Consider the following 20,508-nt stretch of genomic DNA (forward strand, 5'->3'; position numbering starts at 1 on the left):
GAAATACTGAAAATGACATAGATTTCAAAGGGAGATTGTGTAGGAACATTATCAGCAACGTTAGATAGCTCCAAAGAAGATATTATCAAGTAATGATAGATAAATGTATTCTGAAACCTCAACTGGAGAGGGGATAGTGCATGAAAAATACTGTATGCCACCTTCTGCTGCACAAGTCCCTTAAAACACTGCAGAATTCCTTCTCTGTGAGCCTTAGCAAAATTCCAGCTGAGCTCAGAATGGCCGCTCTTCTACATCCTTCTACTTCATTCCAAGACCCAAACAGAAATTAAACCTGAATAGGGTCTTCAATACTTGCATAAGCAAAGGGGATGATCCAATTAAAAATTATACCTGTAACTCCACTGCTTAAAATCTGGCTTTTACTATAATTTGACATTGTTGTGCAATATTTCCTGCATTTATTTTACCTTCGATTCAGATAACAAATATTCAGTGCACATTGCTGTATATAAAGGAGGCAGGTAGACTATTTCTTCTCAAAAGTCACTGTTTGCTTCATGTCTCTATTGTGTTGCAGTTACATTATTTGTGTTTCAACTTAAATATCTTTGTATCTGAATATGGCATGTGTGGAAGGTGATTTGTTCTGTTTAAAACTGTTGTAATACTCAAAAGCACTCCGTTTTGACATATAGTAACAAAGCAATTCCTAATCTAAAGTATGTGTTATTTTAATGTAATACAGTGTAATAGTGCTTCTCAAACTGTGGCCTGGAATGCATTTCCAATGGTCCGCAGATTTGCTTCTGTCAAAACAGTGAAGCCGTCTGCCAGTTTCCAAACAGAAGCACTTTCTGATATTTGTAACCAAATTCAGGACTCTCTAAAAGTTTTTATAGGCATTTGTGACTTTGTTCATTGTCTTTTAACATGTGTTTATTTGGTGGAATTTCATCCACAAACAATTTTTTGCCAAAATTATAGGAGTGGCAAACACAGGAAGACAGAACCAAATTGCCAAGTGACTTGGAGTGATTAGAGCAGCGGAGGTAGTTGGCAATGAGAGGAAAAACAGTGCTAATAGCTGCAAATCCTACACACAGGAGGAGGAAGTAAACTACATTTGGTAGATTCAAAAGCAACTCACCCATTATATTAAAATGTATATGTTTTCATATTATCTTATTACTATCCTAATATCACTTTTTTAATGTAACCAAGTGTTATACTTGCTCCAGGCAAGGTGAGGGATCACAATTGGATGGAAAATAATCCATGAGAAGATTTTTATTTAAGAATTTTAATATATATATTTATCACTTTATACATCCAGAATTTTATAATGTGGGCACACATTAAAATAACATAACATGCCAATTAAAGCAAAGTTAAAAACTGATATTAGAGATATAATCTGGTTATCAGTTGGGATGTTCAAGCTCAAGATGAGACTGAATAATTTACAAGGGTTAAAAAAGTATGATCTTTGTCGCCACTACATAAAAATATATGCAATGTATCCTAGATATACTAGTCCTGTATAGTAAATAAATATAACATCATATGAATGTGTACCCTTGTTTGTCATCACATTTATATAATAGCCAGACATACAATTCTAAGAACTAGATATGTTGATGTATATTACTCCTGGGGGCATTCTGCACCAAAAAACTAAAAATTCTGCACCAAAAAAAATAAAAAATTCTGCACACAATATTTTAAAATTCTGCAAATTGTATTTGTTAAAATAACACTACATAATCACGCCAGTTTGACACCCAGCCAATACATGTAAATCCTCTTGCCCCCCATCACCCGAGCCCAGCCACAGGGTCCCCCTGTGCCCAGATACCTGCACACTTTCCTCCAGAGCCCAGGGACCAGAGGGCGAAACAGGCTGAAGCTTGGTCCCAGGCTAGCAAAGAGTTTCCTGTGCCCTGCCCTCTCCTTTCCTCAGGGCATGCTGGAAACTGCAGCTGACAGGAACCCTCTAGTTCCATCCTCCTCCCCACTACCCCCAGCCTTGTCAGGCTCTGCTGGGTTCAACAGCCCCTAGTAGCGGCCAGCAGCTCTGCAACCCATTTCTGTGGGAGAAAGGAAATTCTGCATGCACATTAATTTCTGCAAAATTCTGCATTGCGCAGTGGTGCAGAATTCCCCCAGGAATAGTACATGTCCGCATATTTTGTAAAATGCAGGCCAAGTCTTGCACATACATGCGTTGCAGCTGATTTTTACAAGGTACACGCTGTTGCACTCACATTTATCTGACAACAGTGCTTAGATTTAAGGGCCTGACCTTTAAAACAGCTTTCCCATTTTGCAAACACAATTGTGAAAGAATATAAATACTCCTATATAGGCATCTAACTACTTTAATGTACTTAAAAATCAGACACACATTTATATATGCACAATTATGCCTCCATTTCATATTGTGTGAAATATGGGAATTGAGGGTAATCACCTTTTGAAAAAACAGGTCCTAAATCTCCATTTTAAGGGCCCAGTTCTGCCATTACAGTTTTTCTCGCAAACTACAAAATTTGGAATTAACTGTGATGGTCTGTTATTTTCTCACTGTATGGGCCAAACACAGCTCCTTGGATGTGAAAGGCTATTTGAATCCCATCAGGTAGCCACTTAAGATTCTATACCCAGTGGCAAAGTTATAGTCTCTCTCACAGCCTACAGTACTGGGAAATGATATCAGAGGTGTACACATGGTGTATAGTACACAGTACCCATCCCTGAAGTCAAAGGTGGTTTCCTTCCAGATAACTGTGGGGCATCTGAAAATTCCTTAAAGGAATACCATTCCCCAGGGACATATCCAAAATGGCAGTGTCAGATGGAGAAAAGAAGAGTGGGCCTAACTGGATTTTTCACGCATACCCAAGCAGCCCAAGGATAGGGAAGTCATCTTCCTAGTGACTCTCATAGCCTAGATATAACATAGTCCCAGTCATTGTTCTTCTGCAGTAACCTCTGTGGGTCAAGAGTTGGGAATGGGGTACCAAAATCCAGGGAATATAAGCTCCCCGCCAACCCTTGCTCAGGCAGATTCATGGCACCCAACTGCAGAGTGCTTCCACCTTCATCAAATCAGAGCCAAATCATCAGCAGCATTGGCCAGCCTGGTGACGAGACAGCATACACGGCAGTAAGGAGTTAACTTGACTCTTGTTGTTAAAGACAGGGTCAGGATTTGTCCCTGTTGTGGACTAGATTATTTCTACTATCAGTAAGAGGAATTGGGGTGCCTATAGAGCTATATCTGCCCTTCAGTTTTCACCCACAGCCCCCACTGAAATTGATGAGACTGACTCAGGGTAGTGTATAGCCCTGAGTGAAGCGTTTAGACCCCCCAAGTACAGCATTCATTATTATTCTGCTGTTGCTCAGAAAATGCAGACCTAATGTTTATGATGATGGATCCCCAAATGGGGCATGGTTTAATGAAAGTGGGAGGATTTAGCAAAGTGCATAAATTCTTTGTATGCTACTGTCTGAAACAGACTGATCCTGAGCCAGTCTAGTGAGCATAAGTTACAGCTGGCTTTTGCTGGAATAGTTTATGCTCTTGACCCTCCTCAGTTGTGTAGCCAATAGGGAGTTGTCAGGCTACATGTGTTTTTAAACTTCTTTCAGCTAAACCAGAGATCCAAAGGCAAAATATACCACTCAAGGATATCATGTGGAGTTGTGATACTCCCTGGAGGGCTTGGGTCCATAAACTAATGAATGGATTACATTGAGTCATAAATGTAGTATTTTCATCCATGACAGATATAATCTTGAGCCTGTATTTTTCATGTTATTTAACTCTTTGAGGACATAATGTGTGACAGAACAGATACGGATAGAAATTTTGTATAAAGCATATTGCAATAAATATCAGTCAAGTACGCTTTATTCCTCGACTGTACATGTTTTGAGAAGTTAACAGGCACAGCTGGGATATAAGAAATGGAAATGTTGTACATATTTCTTGGTCATAGATATATCCTTTCTCCCTCCCCCCCCCCCCCATTCATTAGATTCCCAGCTACTTTTTTGTAATCATCTCTTAGAAATAGCCAAGTTGCCTGTTTCCATCTGCGCCTGGCCAGTGGTGGCAACCTTCTTTTTTCTGATACAGACTTTTCTTCTGGACTTCATGATTATTATCCACACCATTAGCACATCAATATTACACTACTTCAATGTGTGCTACATGGGGGCATACGAGCAGAAACAGTAGCTGGTAGAAAGCAGTAACCTGCTGAATAATCATTGTATCTGGCAGGAAATACACGGTGTCCATGCTCTGGGATCTCTATTGGCTACCTATTGTTTTTCACACAAATTTAAATTTTTACCTATAAAACCCTAAATGACCTGGGACTTGCCTACCTTAAAAATCCGTTTTCATACCCATAGTGCTGTACTGCCAGAATAGCAATTACCAGAGGTGTTCAAGTTCAGCTCAGAGAGGCTGGAGACCACTCTGTGTAAAAGAGAGGGAAATGGTAGCAGGGCACTCGCTGTCAGGGCTCCCTCAACTTTGGAACATATTTCCTCTCTTGGTGTGGAATAGCCTGGATCTTTGGAGTTTTAGCACGTGCTGCACAGACCAGCCATTTGCTAGGGCTCTTGGGGAGGTCTGAGTGTATGGGTGGGATGGGCATTGGGATAGATTGGGCGGCTTTGAATTACTGGTTAGTTGAGTTGATTTAATTTTGTTTGTGGGTGGGAGAAAGGTTTTGCTACTGGATTATTCCTATGGCAATTATCATTCTAAACAATTGTCTGGATCCTAACACTGTAGATTGTGTCTTTTTCATATTTGACTAGGTGTTGTTGTTTCCTATGAGGAGGAAGTAGAGATGTATCTGTTTTGTAAAGGAGATGGAACTGGTGGCTCCAGTACTGTCAGCTCTACTTTAACTCCTGGAAACCCATTTGGTTTTGATTGGACAGCTAGAATGAGGCACATGCCATAAACTAAAGAACTTTGTCCATGCTTAGCCATATGGATTAAACACTAGCCACATTGGGCCTGGTTAGCCTAAACTTCAAAGATATTAACACTGCCCACAACCAGATCCAGCAAAAGAGAGGAGAATGGAAGTTCTCTAGGAAGCATTCAGAGATAGACAAAATCTTCCAATTGAGCACTAGTATTTTTAGGGCAAAATTTGATCTTTAGAGCATTTTAAAAGGTTTTACGGGGGGGAAACTGGATTGTAGTTATTTCAGATATTAAATTGTGTTCCGTAAAGTAGAGTAATGTTATTTTTTAAAATGCCATTCCAGTTAAATCAAAGAGCTGGCATGTGTACATGAGGTCTGTGTTTGGTAGTTTTTTTCCTTTGTCATAAACCTTGTTGATTTAAAAAGTGAACAAAGATGAATCAGGTGGTAAATATATTCATGCAATCATTTTCATTAATAAGACATTATAAATAATAGAGGGAAGGTTTTAAGTGTATAATTTTCTGTAACACAATTGAGATTTTTCCACATCTTCAGCAGTAAGTTAATTAGAATCACCTGCATTTTCTTGGGCGGACACCAAATGGATTGCAAACAAAAACAGATTAAAATAGCTGTAGCTCATGGCATACAGATGACAAGATTCACAAAGAGGACAATCAGGCAATGAAAACCTCCTTTCTTTCAAACATTTTTAAAGGAAATTCAGCTCCTGTGATTCCTCTGTAAAAAGACGTTTGTAAGTGTTTCACTGAAAGACTAGAATGGCTTTGTTTCTGATCCCATGATGAGTGAAAGAAATGTTTAAGAAAGATCACTTTACAGAGAGATTCAGAATGAAATGTGATGACTGTGATTCAAGCCAAGCCAAAAATTACAGCTCAGAATTAAAGGGGATGGACGTGGCTTGGGAATCTATTTTCCCACATTCCTCAATCTCAATCATCCCAGCCAATGTTTAAGAGAAAATGCAGTGGGAAACAATGAGGTCACTTTGTTTAGCTACAAAAAAACAAGGATAAAAGGATGGCAAGAATATGTATTAGTGGCAACTGCATTTTTACAGTCAACATACTGCATGCTTGATGTAACTTTGATGACACATTCTAAACAAATATCTTCAAAGTTTAGTTTTCTTGTTTGTCACAATGAACCTTCTGAATAAGTCTTGCTGTTCATGTACTAAAACGACAAACTTCTTGGACATTAAAAACAGTGCTATACAAGTGAGGGGAAGATGAAGCAAACTTGATTTAGGTATTTAACTGTAATCCTGTATGATGATGAGCTGAGTACTAGTTAAATTGCACTCATATTTTGTACTGTTGTTGATCTTATTCCATTGTACAAATATGTCTAAATAAACAATCTGCCATCAGTGATATGAAAAGGAACAAAGTAAATTACATGACACTTTTATGGACTGAAACACAAAAATACATCAGTTCAAAGGAAAAGAATATTGACAAGATTATTGAAATGGTATAGATTGCATTCAAAATCTTCATTACTTAATTCAGGTGTTGCAATCATTCCCATTCGAGGATGCTCATTGATTGGGTTTCATACCTTGATTTTTAAACATGAAGCAAGAGATTTGGCTGGCACTGTTGGTAGTGAGCAAGGAGTCTATAAAGAGAGGAAGAGAAGGGACAATTATCTAGAGCCAGGAAGTGAAAGCTTTCAAAAGTTCAAAGTTTATTAAATGTTTCAAAAGTATATGTGCTAGTGTGTGCATGGTGGGAAGAGAGAAGGCATAAGCTAAAAACGGTTAAAATCCAGATCCAGACACCTGAATTTTCCGTCGCAGATAAGTCAAAGTTTTGGAACAATTTGTCCAGTGTCTGAAATACAAAGAGTTCTTAATCAGATTTCAATTTCCTTTTGTTGCACCTTTTATTTATCACTGCAGGGAAAATCTGACTCTCTCTTCATGTTGGAATGCTACTATATCTCTCTGATCATGTCAGACAACATTGATAAAATACAAAATCACGTTTCACACTTATATGTCTTTCAAGCAGAGTGACAAAGGCTTGTCTCATTTCCTTAAGTGTTTCACCAAACCCTCACACCAAGATCTACCTTTGGGATGCCTGGATGGCCAGTTGTTGTTGGGTTGTTTGGGGTTTTTCTTTGTGTTTTGTTTTGTTTTGTATTTTTAATGTGAAATTTTCCAGGAGCTTGCATGATCTGTGTCAGCTATAGGATTGAGCCTATAAGATAGCCCTATGCAGGCACAAAGGTGCTGTAAAGCAGTATGACCATTCCACTTCCCAAGAAAGTCCCCTGGAATAAAGAGTCCCTGGTCAGTTTTGGTCCTATACAGAGAATCAGAAGGCTGCTATGAAGTAGGGAAGCTCAGGAAAATGTAGAGTTTGAAATTCAAAAACTGAACATCTTTATTCAAATGTCAAAAGTCAACATGAAGGATGTCTATTTTCATGTAGATACTCATCTTCCCCACAGAAAATTTCCTCAGTTCCTGGAAGGTCAGAAACACGGCCAGTTCAGAGTCCTTCCCTTTGGACTGGCAACAACATCCAGTGTATTCACAAAGGTTTTCTATGTGGTGGTATCCCTAATGAGATGTCATGGCTACATAGTCTTCTCATACTCCTAACAGGTTGTTCCAACCACAAGGTCAGGTCAGCAACTTAGTTACTGCTCCATCTTTTAACAGTGCAGGGTATCAATGCAGAGGGCGCCCAGGCTGGAAAAGAGCTAATTCCCTGAGACAACCAGCAGGAGGCACCGCAGGGGTGAGTCCCATACAATTACAAGGGTAGAACAAGATCCTTTCCCCTCTGCCTGGAAGCAGTCAGGCTTTGGAACTGGTGCATCAGAAACCACATCACTAGCCAATCCACATACCTACCAGGTGTTCAGAACTCTGTAGTGGACAACCAAAGCAGGCACTTCTCTGCAGGCCATGAATGTGAAATACACAACTTAGTCCTGAGTGAAATATTCACTCAATAGGGAAGTCACTAGTGGGATCTCTTCAAGTCCAAAATGAACAGGAAACTTCCCCTGTACTGCTCCAGAGCAGTGATGAGACACAACTCCCAGGGTAATGCTCTCCTGTTATCATGATCTCACCAACTCAGATATCCCTTTCCTTTCCGTCCATCCCCCCATCCATTATGACGGGACCAGAGTCATTCTTATAGCATGCAACTGGACCAGACAGTTTTGGTTCCCGGAACTTCTGAGAACCCATTCTCCAATCAGGATCTGTCACTTCCTGGATCTTCTAACTCAGTAAGACAGCAAAATCAAACATCCAATCCAGACCCACTTCACCTCACAGTCTGTTTTTTGGGTAGGCATCAGATCTAGAATGTTCATGTTTGGAAGCTGTCCAAGCCATTCTTACTCAGATTAGGAACGATTCAACTAGGAACTTCTACCTAGCTAAATGAAGATGTTTCTCTACTTGGGCACAGCACAATCAGTCTTCCTCAGGCTCTGTAGATGCCTCAGTCATTTTAGATTATCGTCTGTCACTGAAGAATTTGGATCTTTCCCTTAGTTTACTGAAAGTCATTTCACACCAATCAGTGCCTTTCTTCCTCCAGTGGATGGGCATTCTATTTTTATTCGCCCAACAACATATTAGATTCCAGAAAGGCCTAGTCAAGACCTTTTCACTAGTGGTCAACCCTACACCTCAATGGGACCTCAATCTCATCATGTCAGTAGTCACCAAATCACAATATGAACCTTTAGTCACATGCTGTATGACACAGCTTTCCATGAATGTTGCATTTTTAGTTGCTATTACTTTGGCCAGAAGGGTAAGTGAGATGGGAGTACTGAGAGCTGAGAGCTGATCCACCGTTTTTCACAAGAAGAAGATGTCCCTTCCCTTTCATCCTAAATTCCTCCTTGAAGTAATTTCTGAATTCCATGTCAACCAACCTATCCACTTACCTGGTTTCTTCCCAAAGCCGCATGTTTCCACTGAAGAGTAAAGACTTCGTTCCCTGGATGACAGACATGTCTTGGCATTCTATTTGCAAAGAACCAAACCAATCAGAAAGTCACCAGGAATGTTTCTTGCTATAGCAGAAGGGTCATGAGGACAAGCAATATCTTCTCAGAGAAACTCAAAATGCATTTCTGGTTGCATCATAACGTGTTATATTCCTCCCCCAGATGGGGTAAGGGCACACTGCATGAGAGCACAGGCTGCTTCTGCAGCATCTCTACAGGAGGTACCAATACTGGATGTATGCAGAGCAGCTACCTGGAGTTTCATTCACTAAACATTATGTGCTAAGTCAGGCCTCTACTATAGATGTAGCTGTGGGGACTGCAGTTCTTTACTACCAGCATCTCCGCACCCCCTCCAATCTGAATACTCCTTGTCAGTCACCCACATGTGAAATACACTTAGAGACCAGCATTCAAAGAACAGATGGAAGTTCTTTGAGATGTGTGGCCCCTACCTGTACTTCACTACCCACCCTCTGTCCCCTCTACTTCGGATCCTATTGGATTTGTGGTAAGAAGAGGAACTGGAGAGATGTTGGCCAGCATTACATCTTATTCCTAGTTGTGCAGCCCAATGGACACTTGTTAAGAATCTCTGGACTCAGGTGTGCATGCATACACACACATGGAATACACGTAGCAACCACCCATCTTGAAGAACTTCCAGTTACAGGTAAGTAACCTCCATTTTTAGTTGCTAGAAAGCTTGTTTTATTTAGTTTTATTTGTAACCATGCCAGTCTCTTTTATTCTTTCTTATTGTCATTTAATGTCTGTTCTTTGTTAATAAACTTATTCTTGCTTTATTACAAAATCATTTCCGTCCTGTATATTAAAATAACATGTGAGTCTTTAGCTAACCTAACAGGCTGATGTGTGCTGCCTCCAGAGAGACAGAGCAAACTTAATAATTTCTGTGAGTTTCCAGTGAGAGGGGCTGGACACTGCAGGAAGGTGTCTCTGGGATCTGAGGTTCATTGATTGTTACCTACAAGACAAGGTTTAGATTGGTAGAGTCTTGAAGTGTTTGCTGGTGAGGCAAACAGGCTGGTATGTCAGGGGACTGACACACAGCAAAAGTCCCCCTTTCTGAGGCAGAGAAGGTAACACAGTGGCTCACAGTTGTGGGAGTCCTGTGCAGTACATCACAAATACGACAAATGCTTGATTACATAATAATTCTTTAGTTTTGAAACATATTTTCTTTCTGTTTATCAGGAAGCATAACAGGCTCCTTTGAAATACAAGATTTTTACCCTGAACATAGCTGATTTTAAATGAAAGTACTGCCCAAGGGATGCCTTTCGTCAAGTTTACATTTTACTTTGTTATACCCAGTACGATGCTTCTTTTCATATAACTACAAACAGGTCTCAATACCAGATCTATTTCAGTAAATAGTTATTGTTAAAAGTTTTGAGTGCTCACATATAGGAAATTATCAAACACTCAGTAATAAAATATAACGGATTTTAAGACCTAGAAAAAGTGTATAAAAATAACTATTGAAGCAATTGAATGAAACTCACAAAATATTAAGATTTAAGATAACAGATAAGATCTAATTGATACTAAGATAATGAGTTGCACCCATACTTTGTGCTATGATCTTAAAACTCAAGCACAATAAGAGGTTTCATTGGTATGAGACAGAGCAGGATCTTAACCAGTGGATAGATAAGGGATTATGACAACTCCTGTATTAGGGAGGGGGTAAACTAGCTCAGAAAACATAAGAACTTCTTCAGACATTTTGCCTATTTCTATTACCGAATCCAAACTGAGTAATTTAGAAGTTCTGAAATATTTGAATTATATTAATATCCCCATGTAGTATTTCTTTATTCCTAATGCTCTTCTATACTTCCAGGGTCCAGCTGGGACTGCCCCTGAAAGTGCAACAATAATGCAAGAAAGGCCATTTTTGCAATATTCCCAGCTCAGCTAGAAATAAAGAGCACCAGAAATGTCCTTTTGAGATCTTCAACCCACTTATACAAAGTAGTTCATATAACTTTGATGATGTTTATGTATCTGACTCCAACCTGTATCCTGTTCCCTTTTAGATTTGCACTTTATTAATACCAGTTTATCCTAACCTAGAACATATGACTGCTTTTAACAAGAGCATTGTTATACTCTGTCCATATTCTGGTAGCTAAATGAGTAAACTCTGGAGTCAGACCTTATCCACATATTTTTTTTGAAAGCTTTTAAGATTTATGGTGGGAATAGCTTGGGACAGCTGCATTCTTTCCACTGAGTTTTAACCACCATTTGGTCTGATAATACCTAATTGTGTGCCCATCCTCTTCTAAGCTTCTTTTAAAAAATACTTGTTACCCACTGGGAAAAAGACAGTTATTTTTCTCAATGATAAACACCATTTTGAAACACAAGAAGGTCAGCACATGATGAACAAATAGTCCGACTTTAATACAATTAATATTTTTTTTCTGAATTGTTCTTTACCACGACACTTTAATGCCAGCACCAGATAGGACACTTTGAAAATATTTTTGTTTCATCTTGTTCCCTAAGTATTTATAGCCTGCCATGAAGAAACACTGACAGCAGAGCAGTGATGTTTTTATTCTTGATAAAGGTGCCCTTAAAAGTGATTTTCTTTGAAAACTTCTTCACAGAATCAGAACATAAGAACCTTCTCTTTTAAAAAAAAATTGCACTTGGCCTAATTGGATTTCCAAAATAAGTAGTTTCCAATCCAGTTAGGATAATGTGGTAATGAAAAGGATGTCCAGATCCACCAATTTACATTGGTTTGGTTTAGTTTAACCTTTAAAGTTCTTGGAGCAGAAAGCTGATGACATGTGAACACACTATAATTGGTGTAATATTCGCAGGTTTTTCTCTGTCTGCCATGTTGTTTGTCCAAATGAAATGCTAATCAGACCTACTTTCTGGACCCAAGTAAATTTATAACAATAATAATTTACTTATATGTTCCAGATCATTTTGCAAGATGTAGTGTCCTCTAGTTCACTACAGAGGTTGTCATTTTCACTTGATTCAGATAATTTAAATAGCATGATACCAAGGGGGCTAAACTCTTCCAAATCGGTGCTGCTAATGTGAGAGATTATTATCACACAGAGCTCTATATGTGGCTTTCGCATCCCATATCCAGAAGGCTTGAGAACTGAGTCATGCTAGATTCAAATGGAAGTTAATGTTTCTTTGTTTTTCTCCTTTAACTCTGGTTTAGGACAACTCACTATGCAGGTTAGTGTGATGCAATTCTCAATCTATGACCACAAGAATTCCACATTCCTAAACTGGGGACTAACTACACTTCCAAGAAGAGAGTGAGATTATTAAGTTTTAAGATAGAGTTGCATTACTTAAACATTTTAGTAACTTCCATTTGTTCGGTATGTTCTGTATCCTGTACATAGATAGTTTCCAAGTGTTCTTGACTACCAATTCCTTTTTGATTTCTCTGAGATAAACTTTATCTTTAGCCCTCTATAATCAAAGGAGATCTTCCTGATATGAACCATCATTTTCAGTATTAGATTGCAAAGCTCCCACTGGTAAAAGGTAGACAATGAAATGGACTGATAAAAGGCATATATAACCGATATATATTATGGAATTATTATTTCTTTTTCAAATAAATTGTTCAAGATAAACTGAAGCAAGATGTGTCTGCAGCAATATTAAAACAAACAAACATGTAAGCAATTCAACTCAATTAAGTTAACAAAGGTGATGCCCCTTACTGAATAGGGAGCATGAGAGTAACCTTCAATTATCAAATCAGTATGGTAACCTGGATATAAAGAATCCCAAAGCACCTTTCAGAAATAATAAAAATTAAATTGTACGAGACTGATATAACTGGAACAGCTTCAGACAAATCTTGTTTTGCTTAGGAAATCTCTGTAATAATATGCCTGTTAAACTTCAGTTCTCAAGCTGCTAAAAATATATTGAATTTGTGTATCAGTGTATAAGGAACTTTGGAGACAGAGATGGGTTCAGAATGTCTGCAATGTATGTGAGTTTACATGTGGGCAAGAGTTGAAAAATATGAAGGATATTGAAGGTAATGTCATTTTACCTTTGGAGTTCTTAGTATGCTTGTATGCTTATTATTAATATTATAGTACTAAATGGTTAGTAATATTTAATATTTATATATAGTTTGTTGCTGTGACAATGTTTATGATGTCAAATATTAAATAAAGGAATGAGTACTGCTGCCAGCCGCTGAAAACTTTTTCTGCCTTTCTAAACAAACCATAGTCAAATCTTTTGGAAGTTCGTGAAAAATCAGATTCTTACCAACAGTACTACCCAATTTCCCTCAACACACAGAAAGCATCAGCAGAGCACTTCTTCCTTTCCACTATTCTCTCTTACCCATTTCTTACCTGCATAGACAGGTCTTTTTGAACAGGACTGAGGCCCAATGACCTGTTATCCATTTGCAAACTCAAGGGTGAAATTCTGCCACCTTTGAAGCCAATGGGAGTTTTGTTGGTGACTTCTGTGGGGACATTTCTCCCCAAAATCTCAATTTCAAGGGCCCAGTCCTAAAATACACTCACATCATCTGGAGTGAACAGGCTGCCCGTTCTCCATTTGGCAGCAGTAGGATTCCCCGTAATCCCTCCTCTTTTATCTTGTTGACCTGTTATTTTTAGTTTCAAATCATTTCTGAATTTTTGGTTGGTCCTGCAGTGTAGTATATAAGTTATAAGTTGTAATATGAGCTGTTTTTTTTTTTAAAAATTTACTTTCAATGATAGCTTCCAAAGCAGAATTTAGTTTACTACATAGGAGGAATGATGAACCCATCTTGGGCTGTACCACATGCTAATTAATGTAGGCTTTTTCTGTAGAAAAAGTCAGCCTTCTTATAAAACAATGTGGGTAATATTTGGGTTCCAAGTGACTAATAGCTTCTACAACTCTATTATGGAGCATTGGATCTCCAGTAAACCTCCATCTGCATCATGCTGATCTGCGACTTTTACATTTCAAGTGGCACTATACAGTTTAGTGTTTTAAATTTTGGAGCATGCAGATTTCTTCCTCTGTTCTCATGAGAATGAATGGCAGTTCTCATGGGAATGGAGAGGTGGGTTCTTGTATGCTTTAGCATGTTCCCGCAATGTGCATTGGGATGTAAGTTTAAGAGTGTCTTTTTTTAATTTTAAAAGGGTATATCAGCAGACCCTGCTATAGGAGATAGCTTCCTCCAAAAGATGATACCTGATCAGATTTAAGGGTGAAATGGGACTCCCAAGGTGTCCTTGAAAACACACTTCATTATCTGCAATAAAACTTCCAGGGCATTAAATCATCAAACTCAATCAACTTGGTACAAAACAAAGCCATAGTAAAACACTTTGTAAATAACATAAACATCTCTCTAAAATGCATACATAGTCTTACATGTCATGGTTGCATGGCAATAATCTCACTGAATACATGCGATACCAGAAATGCAATTCACAACCTTCAGCTCAAAAAGTCTGTCTCTCTACCTCCGAAGTTCCGTTAGCTCAGCTAGTATAAGTAGTTAATATACACTTGCACAAATTTAATTTTACATCTTGTAGAGGGTATTTGTACATGAAAACACAAGTTAATACTTATGCTACTCTTTTCCAAGCTAATTGAAATATCTCTACCTTTACTGTAAACCTGTGAGAAAATTACTACAACATTATAATAAAGTATTTGGGGTTCAATTGAGTTAACCTACAGTTTTGTTTTTCTGTGTTGCTTTAATCAGGCAGGAGGTATCATATAATTCTGGTCTTTGTCAGGTGGTTTATTACCTAGTAGTTCACTGTACTATTCTTCCCCATATTTGCTAGGACATTTATGTTTTCTTGACTGTCATCTTAAATAAAATACTCACATGAGCCAATATGAAATATGTTTTCCTTTTTCAGGTTTGGATGTCGATGGAATATACAGAGTTAGCGGCAATCTGGCAACAATACAGAAGTTACGATTTGTTGTCAATCAGGGTAAGTGATTCCTTCACCCTGGTAATATTTTGTTTAGTACATAACTGTCTCAGATGACAATATTTCAGAATCTGCTATACAATAGTGGCACAGAATGATGAGTTGCATTTTGGGAAATGATAGGAAAGGTGGAAAGATACAACAAACAGCCAAAGAAGTAGGTAGGGTTAGGAGACAGGAAAGAAAAATAAACCACAGGGGAAAAAAAGGGAAAAGTAGTAGGGAGAAGGGAGATGAGAAGGAGAATGAAAGAGAAAATTACAGAAAGAAGTGAAGAAATTAAACAAAATGACAAGAATGAGGCAAGCATGTAAATCAGAGAAACAGAGTAAGCAAAGGGATAAAAAAGGAAGAGTGAAAGTAAACTGAATATTGAATGTGAAACAATAGCTGGAAGAAGTAGTGCAAGAATAAAAAAAAATCATGAAACAAAGAAAGATCAGAGGAATACATAAAACACAGGTGCTGAAAAAGAAGAAAAACAGAAACATAAGAACTGGGGATAAATTCGGGTTCCACTGAAGTCAATGGGAGGTTTGCCATTGACTTCAATGGGATCAGAATTTCACCCTGCAAAATGAGGGATGATGAACAGTAAAATGAGCAAATGAGAACCAGAAAAACAGTCAATATTCAAATTAAATGTATATTAAAATTGAATTGTTTTTTCACAAATATTACCCAAACCAATCCTGCATCCATCAATACATTGAATTGGAAGGGACCTCAGGTCATCTATTCTAACCCCCTGCTCAAAGCAGGACCAAGCCCCAGGTTTTTACCTCAGTTCCCCAAATGGCCCCCTAAAGGATTGAACTCACAACCCTGGGTTTAGCAGGCCAATGCTCAAACCACTGAGCTATGCAGGTGTGGAAGCTAAGGTAGGCAGCTAGTAACCAAAGCCACTCACAGTGTTGAACACTTTACTGTTCTTGGCAAGGGTTAAGCATACAGCATCACTATTTATATAAAGGAATAGATAAACATCACTGGCCATGAGTCTCTAGGCAATGTATCAGAAACTGAGCTAAAATAAAGCATCTCAAGTATGAAGTAAAATCTCATACATTAAAATACATTAAGGATTCCAAAAGAGGTGTATTAGTAAATTAACCAGTTCTAAATTCTAAGCTGCTATAACTCTTCCTTCTTGTGATTGCTTTTGTTGAACAAAATTGCCTAAAGACTGTTGTTAGAACAGCAACATGTTTTTAGGGAATCAGATGATGTTCACACTCTGCAGATTTGTGCTGAAGAGATGGCTTCCTGGAACTCTAGTCTGGGGAGCTAAGCAACAAGTGGACTTGGAATCCTTCTTCTTGACCTTGCAAAAAGTGGTTCTGTCCTACAGAGTTGTTGGAAAGAGTTGTGAGTTAACAGCTCGGCCTGCTGAGCACTCCCTTTGCTGCTTACAATCCAATAGGTCAAAATACATTGAAGGGAGTGAATGTTGCTGGCTAACAGTTTATGAAGTACACTGTGCCCCACATCTGCATTGGGCCAATGAGCAGGTGGCTGAGATATTGTTGTCAAAGAATCCTCAGACACATTTCTGTGTTATTGAGCTAAGCTGTATCTCCTGGTTCGCAGTAGGAGTTACTGGAAATCATAAAAATGGCCTGCACACATGCATTTTGAGGCCGCTGGATTGCACTTAAGCAGCTATAATCAGGCTAAATCCTATTTTGGACCCATCATGCCTACTTTTCCCTTGCTCCCAAGTGCTCGGTGTTTGCTGGCATAGAATTTTCTTCATATTGCTGAGCACTGTACATGTTTCTCCACACTGTGCAGAATCCTCTCTGCTCAGGTCCTGAGCATCAGGGCCAGACTTGGGGGGTCAGGCAACCCAGGCAACCATGTAGAGTGCTGGGCTTAAATGTGCGCTGGGCTCGGGGTGCTGTTTTTGTTAGCCACAAAATGGAAAATAGAATGTTTGAAGTAAAATGTTTCAGGTATTCCGTATGTAGATTCATTTTTCACTAACCTCCTAGAATTGTCTGGACCTTTGTAAAATCTTGTGGAACCTTCCAGACTTTCTGAGAACTACATTTTCCTTAAACCTCCTAGAACAGGGGTAGGCAACCTATGGCACGTGTGCCGAAGGCGGCACGCGAGCTGATTTTCAGTGGCACTCACACTGCCCGGGTCCTGGCCACCAGTCCGGGGGGCTCTGTATTTTAATTTAATTTTAAATGAAGTTTCTTAAACATTTTAAAAACCTTATTTACTTTACATACAACAATAGTTTAGTTATATATTATAGACTTATAGAAAGAGACCTTCTAAAAACATTAAAATGTATAACTGGCATGCATAATCCTTAACTTAGAGTGAATAAAAGACAACTCGGCACACCACTTCTGAAAGGTTGCCGACCCCTGTCCTAGAATGTTGTCAGCTATGCCCTCGCAGGTTATAAAAGTGGGGAGGGTAGTCAGTAGTCTTATATGGCAGGGATAAATCATGCATGCAAATCGTGCATCAAAGTCGTTAAATGGGCTACAAATGCAATAAAAATAAGTATTCAAAAGCTTAACAAATGGGAGGGGGGTGCTGAAGATGCTCCTTGCCTGGGGCACCATTTGGTCTAGGGCCGGCCCTGCTGAGCACTGAACTCTAGCGTTTTGGATTTCCACACTTTTTTTAGCATAGCTTACCAGCCTGCAGGACTGAGCTCCTCTATATCTGCCCTCAGCCCGTAAGAGTATAGTTGAGCCTTATCCCGTGAGGTTCTGAGTGCCTTGCAGTGCCACCGGAGTCTTGGCTTTATAGACATCAATGGCAAAACTCCCACTGATTCTGACAGGGCCAGGATTTCAACCAATGAAGGGTGTGGACACTCTGCACTTTGTAGGAGTGGACCAAAGAGCTTTCACAATAGTAAAGATATTTTGTCATAATAGGAAATGGCCCACAGTTCACAACAGTTGTTGGCCTGTTAGCTCTAGCTTAGTGTTGAACACTTTTAAAAGATTTTATTGTTATTCTTAATTTAGGGTAGTAATAGGAAAGAGTTTTACTTTATTATTGTATTTTGAGACAGAATAGAAAAGATCCTTGTTTTTCTTGAACTATTCAGGGCCACAGGTTGGATTTGACTCCTATAAATGGAAGGTAGAAAGTTTTTTCGTATGTTATTTCGTGTTTACACTTAACTTTGAAAATGTAAAATGCTATAAATGCTCTCATATAAGTGCTTGGTATTATTAATATATTTCTGTTTCTCCCATCCCTAATTTTGGTACATGTTCACTCTCCTGTCATTCATCATGGATTCTAATAATGTTGAGGCTCTGTAGCATGGCATATTTGTTTCTAAAGAATACATTAGAAATTCTTTATGACTGTGAATACAACTACATGACATTATTTTTGAAAACTATATGGACCAAATTCATCCCTGATGTAATTCTATTCAATTCAATCTAAGTGAAGAAGGATGTCATCATTTTGAAAGTGATGGAATTTCACCAGGGATGAATTTAGCCCAGTATCTTTAGATAAAACTGAACTGCCAAATTCATCCTAAACCAAGCTACGGCAGAGCTTTGTATGTATATATGTGTGTGTGTGCATATACGTGTGTGTGTGTGTGTGTGTGTGTGTGTGTCAGAGTTTTCAAATCACATATTTTACTGTGCAAGCTCTAGTCAGATAGCAGTTCAATTTCTCCCATTTCTGGAGTAGTTTCAGCTTTTCATTCCCTGGTCTTTCTTCTAGCATAAAGTACTGTGAGAGATAAAGAGCCTTTTTTTTTCCTTTCCAATCATGGCTCTAAATTGCACTTTTTATTTTATTTTTTTGGTGGGCACTCTTGCACATGCAAATCAAGTAATTAGATGCACAATTATCTAAGTTACATATGCAGATTGAGGCTTTTCTCTATTTCAAAGGCTGCCCATGCAAAATTTGCTAGTTTGAAAATGTGGTCTATAGCATCCCAAGGCAAAAATCTTTATTGTTTGTTTATTGTTTATTTAGAAATTTATTTTGGTGCCTATTGGCAAGTGTCTGGATGTTTTACATTTATGAAAACAATCAATAGTTTCTGTATTAAAGCACTCGAGACTGGCTGGACTTGCAGCATTTATCATCTTAAATTTTCTAAAGACACAGTGTCAGTTTCCAGGTATTTTATCTGCCTTGAACTTGTTTTGCACTTTCCCAAGCTATAAGTAATGGCCATATGACTGACAATTGGGCATAAAATCCATCAGAACCCAGTGTGTGAATGTCTGGAATGTGTAGACATAAGCAATGTAGGGTGACTTTGTGGAATTTTACAGAATTCATTCAAATGCAAATTTGACTGTGGAGAGGAAGGATGTTTGCCCAACAAGGGAGTGATGCCAAGCATAGTAGTCCACATGGAAGAGAGCACAAAGATGGGAATGAGTCAAAGTGAAAGTCTGGCTTGAAAGGAGGGTTAAAGTAATGTGAGAGTCAGCAAAAGAAAATGGGAGAAAAAACGTGTAGTGAAAGCCTCATAGGTGAGGATATAGAGCTTGAATTTGTTATGGAAGCCAACTGAAACTCAGTGGTTCAATCTGAGCTTTGTTGTTCATTTGAAAAGGTACAAACGCCTGCAGATTGTAATCAGAGTTAACTTGTGACTTCGCAGCGTGAAGCAAAACTAGATCCTTCATGTAATGTGTGTATATCACTGCCAGGCACAAGATGGCAGAAATAAGAACACACAATGATATATTGAAGGACTGGAAATAAAATGGATCAGCTTGAAGTATGAATTCTTTGTTGAACTGTAGGTTAATACTGATGTCATCCCTTCTATTTCTCCAGAGACACGCTTCCTGATTCTCCCCCCATTTACAACTATTTTACACTTGTGTGAGTGGATAATCAAGCCAATAGTTTTCAGTTCATTATAGTTTGGTTGTGTAACATATTTCTCCTGGAAACAGAGGGGCAGAACCAGTAACAGGAATAAGAGCATTCCCTATCTTTATTCACTTCCTAAAATCTTTGCTCGACACTATCAGAAGAATGGAAAAATAAATCTTCCATAAAAATATTAGATCTGTCCATCAAAACATTAGCTCACTCAAAGCTACATTACTGCTCAAGTTTCCATCTAAAGTAGAAGGGTTGATGCTGTGAAACTGGTCAGAAAGCTAAAGCACTTAGCTCCTATTTGGTAGCATAGAAATACCAGGAGGCCTTTCCTCTGGTTTATGCCATTGTCAAATTTGAATACTTAAATGTGCAACTAATAGTACATTAGGACCATTTTGACATTGTCTACTGAGAGCATACTCAGGAAATCTAACTTTTTATTATGCATATGAAAAGGTGTGGAGGGTAGCAGTGTGATTTGTGTGTCATGTGCTGGAGTGGAGCATAGCCAGCCCCACCCTTGAGGTAACAAAGGCCATTCAAGGTGTTCATCCCCTGCCAATTGATCAAAATCACACCCTGATGCTGACATGAGATGAGGAGGGGGAATGGGCACACTTTGTCTACATGTTTCAGGGATTGATTCATATCTGCTCATGACCTGCTCATTTACAAATCGTGAAAGTGCTAGAATAGGGTG

General features: G+C 38.6%; 1 protein-coding gene across 1 annotated transcript in view; it reads left to right on the top strand.

Moving 5' to 3' along the window:
* The window catches only part of ARHGAP15 (Rho GTPase activating protein 15), a 454,296-nt gene that overhangs the window by 300,111 nt on the left and 133,677 nt on the right, over window positions 1-20,508 (top strand). Inside the window, exon 11 of the mRNA XM_045031797.1 lies at window positions 14,874-14,951. Coding sequence (XP_044887732.1) covers window positions 14,874-14,951 — 78 coding nt within the window. The remainder of the gene's footprint in view (window positions 1-14,873; window positions 14,952-20,508) is intronic.

The sequence above is a fragment of the Mauremys mutica genome, chromosome 10, assembly GCF_020497125.1.
Source record: "Mauremys mutica isolate MM-2020 ecotype Southern chromosome 10, ASM2049712v1, whole genome shotgun sequence".
Taxonomy (NCBI): Eukaryota; Metazoa; Chordata; order Testudines; family Geoemydidae; genus Mauremys; species Mauremys mutica.